At 38.5% G+C, this 8,012-nt stretch overlaps 1 protein-coding gene across 1 annotated transcript; it reads right to left on the reverse strand.

Moving 5' to 3' along the window:
* Positions 1-620: 620 nt before the first annotated feature.
* LOC115724847 (uncharacterized) lies at positions 621-3,542 on the reverse strand. Its single transcript, XM_030654210.2, has 4 exons — positions 3,225-3,542; positions 2,953-3,141; positions 1,472-2,877; positions 621-1,365 (listed from the first exon to the last, which is right to left on the reverse strand). The coding sequence occupies exons 1-4, from the start codon at positions 3,540-3,542 to the stop codon at positions 621-623; spliced, it is 2,658 nt and encodes an 885-aa protein (XP_030510070.2).
* Between the last annotated feature and the right edge of the window lie 4,470 nt (positions 3,543-8,012).

Raw genomic sequence — 8,012 nt, forward strand, 5'->3', positions numbered from 1 at the left:
GGTATAGAAAACGTTATTATGTTATATTAATTTACATCACAATATTTTTATAAATAAATTATTAGTAACGTGGTTAAATGTAAATTTTCCTAAAAAGTATACCCTCTACTAGAGAACTTCCCTATATATATATATTATACTACAAACGAAGATAATTGTAATATTTTTTAAAATATTATTATATTTATATGTATATATTTTCTAAAAATTAAACAATTCGTTGTTGAAGAAAAAATTTATTATTTAAATTTTAGTAAACGTAAAACAAACGTTTTTGAACCATTTTTGTCTAATAATAATATTATATCAGTATTTATTTGTTTTTTAACATGTTTTGAGTCTATTTGCATTTGAGTATAATGTTGTGTATCATTCTTTTATCACTATCATTTCTTACCTATTGCAATAATACTCTTATTGTTCGTCTTGTTTGGCACAGTTAGTCTTCCAGTCGCAATGGATGCATGCATATATATTACGTGAGAGTGAGAGTGATGTTGTTCATAATGTTAAGTGTGTGAAAATTTAAGATAAATATTTATGTATGTGAAAAGAATAATATTTTTTGTAATAGAAAAAAGCTAAAACCTTTTGCACTATTGAATTGTATTTTTTTTTCGCTAAGAAACTGAAATTATTTTAGCCAAAACACAAAGTTTGGTGAGCACATGGGTACTCACCTCCCAAAAGCGCAATAAACCATTACAAGAATGGGACAGACCCCATCTAGCAAGAGCATGCGCAGCCTTATTAAAAACACGAGAAATCCAACTAACAGAACAGTCAGAGCTAAGTAACAGATCATAGAGTTTAACAAAAGAGAAATGAGAATGCCAGGACGGAGAGTTTCTGTCAATCAAACCCTTAACCAGCATAGTATTATCCGTGTGAAAGTCCACCCCTTCAATCTGCAGATCAAGAGCCAAAGAAACTCCAAAGTGCAGGGACTCCGATTCCCCTTGAAAAACGTCATGAACCATAACTTTCTTCGCACCATAAGCCAAGATCGAACCAGAGGCATCATAAAGAACCACAGCCACAGCCCCAACCTCCCTGTCCGAGGCAAAATCCACGAAACCCTGCACTCTTCCAGGCCTTGGAAGACCCCATCTGAGCTCCACCACACCGCGACACGAATCAGGCCTCTCACTCTCCTTATTCCGAATCCTGTCATGCTCAGAGAAGCATTTCTCAATACTCTTTTGCACCATCTTAAAATCCACAGGCACCCCGTTATGAAAAGCATCATTTCGACAAAGCCACAATTTATGATACAGCACAGCACCATAAAGAAAAAAGCTAGACAGCTCCTGCGGGTTAAGAAGATGTTGAAAGGGAGGATGAGAGAGCCAAGCGACCAATTCCCTGCCATTGAGGAATGAGAGAACATCTAAACGAAGGCCCCATCGAGAGGAGAACCATAACAGTCTCGTGACAGAACATCCAGACACAAAATGATCTACAACATCACCCCCTCTCACTACCACAAAGAGAGCATAAACTAGGGGGCTTCCCAAAAATGCTCTGCAACTTTGATCCGAAAGGCAAAGCATCTTGACAAAGTTTCCATAAGAAGACCTTGAAACGTTCGTGGATATTGGAAAGCCAAATCCTTCCACAAGTATCATCCTTTTCAGCAAATCTCATCTTGTTATAATCCCAGTAAGCCGCTTTGAAAGAGAAACGACCATCGTTAGAAGATTTCCAGCAAGCCACGTCAAAAGCAGGGAAAAAATTCCTATCCAAAGAGTTAATTAACAAAGCCGTTGCAGGAACAAACACATTCTCTACCATTCGTTCATTCCACCCCGAAGAGCCAAGATCAACCAAGTCATTTACCAAAGTCGTGGTCTTCGTCAGCGGATTAATAAGGCCCTTATGCAGAATAGGACCATCCCCACAAATCCATTGTTGGCCCCAGTAATCAATAGAGGAGTTTTGGCCAACGATCCACACACCATTCTCAGCTATGAACTCCAGAGTGGCCCAAATTCCATTCGCCACTGGGGAAGCTCTAGAAGGAAGAGAGGTAGAGAGCAACCCAGCATGTTTACAGTATTTTGCATTGATAACCGAGGTCCAAAGGGACATAGAGCCAGAGGCTAAATACCAGCCAAGTTTAGCAAGCAGACAAAAATTAATATCCTTAGCACGCCTAAAACCAAAACCCCCACAAGACTTGGGTTTATAGAGACTGTCCCAGGCCCTCAAAGAGAGATATCTGCCCTCTTTACACTGGCCAGTCCACCAAAATTTTCTCACAATGGAATCGGTGCAATCCGTAGTCTTTCGGGGAAGCAAGAATGTTGACATAGTGTATATAGGGATAGAAGCAAGGACACTTTTGATAAGAGTCATCCGCGCGGCTTGGGATAAAAGGTTAGCCCTCCAACCTTCTAACCGAGAGCAAATATTGTCAATAACAAAATCAAAATCAGAACTTCGACAGCCATTGAAAATGATCGGATCGCCCAGAAATTTCTCATCACCCAACATCTCTTCAAAACCCATCTCCTGGAGAAAATCTTCATGACATCTGGCAGAACAATTCTTAGAAAAGAAAATCTTAGATTTGGACACATTAATCCTCTGCCCAGACCACCGGCAATATTTATCAATAGCTTGAATGACCGTATTACGATTGTGATTGTCAGCCTTAAGGAAAATGAGAAGGTCGTCCGCATACATCAAATGAGAAATAGAAGGTCCCTCCCGAGAGAAAGAAAAGCCACTCATATTACCCTTGCTTTCTTCTATCAAAAGAATTCGAGTTAACACTTCCGCACCTATAATAAATAAGTAGGGCGAGAGAGGATCGCCTTGTCTGAGGCATCTTTTAGGAGAGAAAGACTTAGTTAACCCGCCATTGAGCAAAAGCTAAAAATTCACTGAAGAAATACAGCAAAGAATCATTTTGCAAAAATGGTGGTTGAAACCTAAGCAACGCATTACCTTCAAAACAAAGCTCCATTCCAAGCGATCGTAAGCTTTTGACATGTCACACTTAACCCCAACATAAGCAGAATTTCCTTGTCTCTTATTCAACTCAAAGAACAACTCATTTGCAATAATTGAATTCTCCGCGATCCATCTACCTTGCACAAAAGCCGACTGGTTAGGAGATATAATTTTATCTAACACCTTGCAAAGCCGATTCGCCAATAGCTTAGCAACAATTTTATACGAAGTGTTAAAGAGGCTAATCGGTCTAAACTCATCAAAACAGTTGCATTGGCTCTTTCGGGAATAAGAACAATAAATGTTCGATTAATCTCCTTGCTAAAATTCTCAGAGCGAAAGAACTCCTGCACAAACTCAATAGTCTGAGGTCCCACGATATCCCGATAGTCCTTAAAGAATTTTGTAGGAAAACCGTCCGGGCCAGGAGACTTCAAAGAGGGCATGTTCCACACCACTTTCTTAATTTCCTCCGAAGTCGGGGGCTGACTTAGAAGGATATTCTCATCCTCAGTAATACACGGCTCTAACAGATTCTCCAACTCAGAATTAAAGTGAAGATTCGTGGAAGTGAACAATTCCATGAAATGAGTTCGGAAATAATCACCAATAGAATCCCTCCCCTCAATCCAAGTTCCATCTTGTTCTTTAATAGCCCAAATAAAGTTTCTTTTGCGTCTCAGTGCGACCGAAGCATGAAAAAAATCTAGAGTTACAATCTCCTTCCTTTAGCCAGCATTCCCGAGACTTCTACTTCCAAATAGATTCAAGTCGCTTTTCGACTTCGTCAATCTCAAGCATGATAGAACCTTCCAATTTGACATTCTCCTTAGAGGGGATTCGATTTTGCACTTCAATCAAAAGACGTTCAAGAGCCTGAAGTTTAAATTGGCAGTGACCAAAAACTTCCCTATTCCACTTACTAAGGGCCTTGGCAGTGGAATGAAGTCGGCGACAGAGCATGAAGCTCTGAAACCCGACAATAGCAATGTTCCAGGCTTCTTCAATGATCCTTGGACACCGAGGGTTACGGCTCCAAGCGTCAACGTATCAAAAAGGCGTCTTCACCGCTTCTCTGCCCATACGAGTGTCTAACACAATAGCTCCATGGTCCGAGTGTCTCACAGCAAGGTTTCTAACACCTGCTTTTTTAAAATAGGAAATCCAAGCAGCAGACACAACCACACGATCAAGCTTCTCACGAATTAATCTTTTCCAACTTTGACCATTGGACCATGTAAATATAGCTCCAACACCCTCCAAGTCAATCCCTCCCAGTTTAAACATAAAATCTCGAAGCCCCTGACCTTCCGCAATAGTTACCGGGCGACCTCCACTTTTTTCATCGGCCGAAAGAATCGAATTGAGATCTGTTGGAAATTATTTTACCAGGATCTTAGATCTACTCACAAGTATGTTGATTAACACCCTAAATATGAACTTCTAAAATGATTATAAATTTAAACACATATAAAGTATGAGAAACCTTACATTGGGTGCAGCGAAATAAAATGTCTCCTTCTGTTCATATCTCTAACCCTTGTATCCTTTCTGTCACAGAGTATTATCAAGATCTAAACCTGGATCTCTTTCTCTCCTTTCTTTAGTGCTGAATCTCCTTCTTGTTGAATGTCTTTCTTCACGATCTTCCTCCCTATGATTGAGGTATCACTTGCTGTGTGTGGGCACTACTCTATCACTGAGAGGTTCGAAATTATTCAAGGAAGAAGAAGAGTATGAAGGTGTCGGCTAGGGTTTAGAAAGAGAAGGCTCAGGTTTTTCTCTGAAGGAAACCAGATGTAAAAGTGTTAAGTGTAAATTTCCTGAAGCCTTCACTATCTATTTATAGCATTCCACATAGGGTTAGGTTTGAATTATTTGGCATTAAATAATAAAAATATCAGATGATAATGCCTATAAAAGTGGTCGGCCATGGATATGTGGATTTGGGCCTCACTTTTTGTAATTTTGCAGTTTTAGCATTTCTACATCTCATTTTCTCAAAAACGCCAAATTTGAAATTCAACCATTTAAATGTCAATTCTAACTATTTAATAACGATAAATAATTATTAAATAATATTTTCATTTATCATATTTATTAATTGAACCATACAAAGTATCTTAATTAACAAATATGGCCTAAAAACTTTTTCTTTACAATTTTGTCCTTACTTAGTGAAAAATTCACAAATAGACATAGTCTAATTTGAGAATTATAATTGATTAATCAAAACCAATTAAATGAGTCTTACAAGTAATATTATCTCAACTAGTGGGGGGACCATGGGTCAATATAACCGAGCTTCCAATAAGTAGATCAAGAATTTATAACCTAAATTCACTGACTTATTAATTCTTTGTTGAATCCACGCATAGAACTTAGAATTGCACTCTCAGTATATAGAACGCTCTATATGTTCCACCATATAGACACGTCATTAGTTATCCATTGTTATAATCCTAATTTGATCAATGATCCTCTATATGAATGATGTACACTGTAAAGGGATTAGATTACCGTAATACCCTACAATGTATTTTATCCTTAAAACACTTAACCCCGTATAAATGATATTTCAGCTATGTGAAATGAGTACTCTACCATTTATTTTTGTTTGGTCAAGCTCGAAGGAAATCATCCTTTACTTACTATTCGCCAAATACAAGCTATAGATTCCATATTTATGTTAGCGCTCCCACTCAATTGCACTACCGTGTTCCCAAAATGTACGTATCACCCTGACCCAAAAGTAGGCTTAACTAACAAATCAAAGAACACGAATAACACTCTTGAAATTGAACCTAATCATATCAGGATTAAGATCATTTGATCTAGGATCAACTAGGCGATATTGACTTGAATAGATATTACAGTAAGTTTAATAAATCTATGTCAAAGTTCAATATCGGTCCCTTCCGATGCATACTCCATGCACCCAACCTGAGCTTTACTTTAGCCAATACTCTGGAAAGAACATAACATTATACCAAATGCAAGTAAACTCTTTTGTAGATTATCATATCATTAAAACCTTTTGTATGATAAATCTTGGAATCTTTATTCACATAGTCATGTTTACTTTCCAATGTGTTGACAACACAATAAACAGGATCAAGTATGTGAAAAGAGTTTCAGATGAATTTATAAATCAAATAGACAAGCAATTGATGAGATGAACCGAAACATACACAAATGAATGAAAAATACTTCTGTTTCTTTATTGATGTTGAATAAAATAGATTACATTGAAATGGAGTTTTATTTAGGGCATAAAACCCAACAAACTCCCACTTGCACTAATATAAAACTAATCAGTACATATCAATTCATCCTAAATTCTGACGGTGATTTTCAAATGCAGTTACTGCCAAGACTTTGGTGAATGGATCAGCTAAGTTGTCTTCTGTGTCCACTTTCTCAACCTGTACATCCCCTCTTGCCACATATTCTCTGATGATGTGATACTTCCTTTCTATGTGTTTGCTTCTCTTGTGACTTCGAGGTTCCTTACTGTTGGCTATTGCTCCATTATTATCACAAAGTAGGACTAGAGGCTTTTCCATTCCAGGCACGACACCGATACTGGTGAAGAACTTTCTTAGCGAGACAAGCTCTTTAGCAGCTTCTGCTGTAACTATGTATTCTGCTTCCATCGTCGAATCCGATATCGCGGTTTGTTTTGCACTTCTCCAAACCACTGCTCCACCCCCAAGAGTAAACACCATCCCAGATGTAGATTTCCTGTCTTCAAGACATGCCTGGAAATTTGAATCAGTATAGCCTATGGGATTCAAAGCACCACCCTTGTAGACTAATAAAAGATTTCTTGTACTCTTTAAGTATTTCAGAATATACTTAACTGCATTCCAATGTTCCTGTCCTGGATTAGACTGATACCTGGTCAAGATTCCAACTGCATAGCAGATGTCAGGTCTAGTGCATAACATTGCATACATTAGACTTCCAACTGCAGAAGCATAAGGAATTTTTGCCATGTCCTCTATCTCTTGAGGATCAGTAGGAGACTGTTCCTTAGATAGACGAATACCATATCTAGAAGGCATGTTCGCCCCATTGGTGTTGTTCATGGAGAATCTCTCTAAAACTTTGTCAATATAGGTTGTTTGAGAGAGAGCAAGGGATCTGTTCTTCTGGTTTTTGATAATCTGAATACCAAGAACATAGGCTGCCTCACCCAAATCTTTCATATCGAATTGAGTGTTAAGCCATCCCTTGATGTTAGTCATTTTCTTGATATTGTTTCCAATAATCAAAATGTCGTCAACATAAAGGACCAGGAATACTACTACTTGGTCTTCCTTGAGTTGGTAAACACAAGGTTCATATTCATTCTGAAGAAAGCCGTAGGTCTTGATGATTTCATCAAACCTTTTGTTCCATGAGCGAGAAGCTTGCTTAAGTCCATAGATAGACTTATTTAATTTGAAAACTTTCTTTTCCTGCCCTGGAAGAACATAGCCTTCTTGTTGCTCCATATAGATGGTTTCTTCAAGTACCCCGTTAAGGAAGGCATTCTTGACATCCATTTGCCATATTTCATAATCGAAAGCAGCAGCTATGGAGAGAAGAATTCGGATGGATTTGAGCATGGCAACAGGACTAAAAGTTTCCTCATAGTCCACACCTTCTCTTTGGGTATAACCCTTGGCTACAAGTCTAGCTTTAAAAGTTTCGACTTCGCCTCTAGCGCCTCTTTTCTTCTAGTAAACCCACTTACATCCGATTGGATGATAGTCATCAGGTGCGTCTACATATTCCCAGACTTTGTTCTTTTTCATGGAATCCATTTCTGAATCCATGCCGGCTGACCATCGTTTCCGTTGCGGACTAGCCATTGCCTGTTTATAGGTTAATGGGCCGTCATCAATACCGTCACCAACAGCCATATTGATTTCACCATCCAAGCCATAACGAGCTGGTTTTGTTGAAACCCTCCCACTACGACGAGGAGCGGTGATCTTCTGAACAGGAACTTTGGTAGTAGTTTTCTCAGTAGGTTCGACTGAGGGAGTGGGATTATCCTCTTCTTG

This window comes from Cannabis sativa, chromosome X (genome assembly GCF_029168945.1).
Source record: "Cannabis sativa cultivar Pink pepper isolate KNU-18-1 chromosome X, ASM2916894v1, whole genome shotgun sequence".
NCBI classification, from domain to species: Eukaryota; Viridiplantae; Streptophyta; class Magnoliopsida; order Rosales; family Cannabaceae; genus Cannabis; species Cannabis sativa.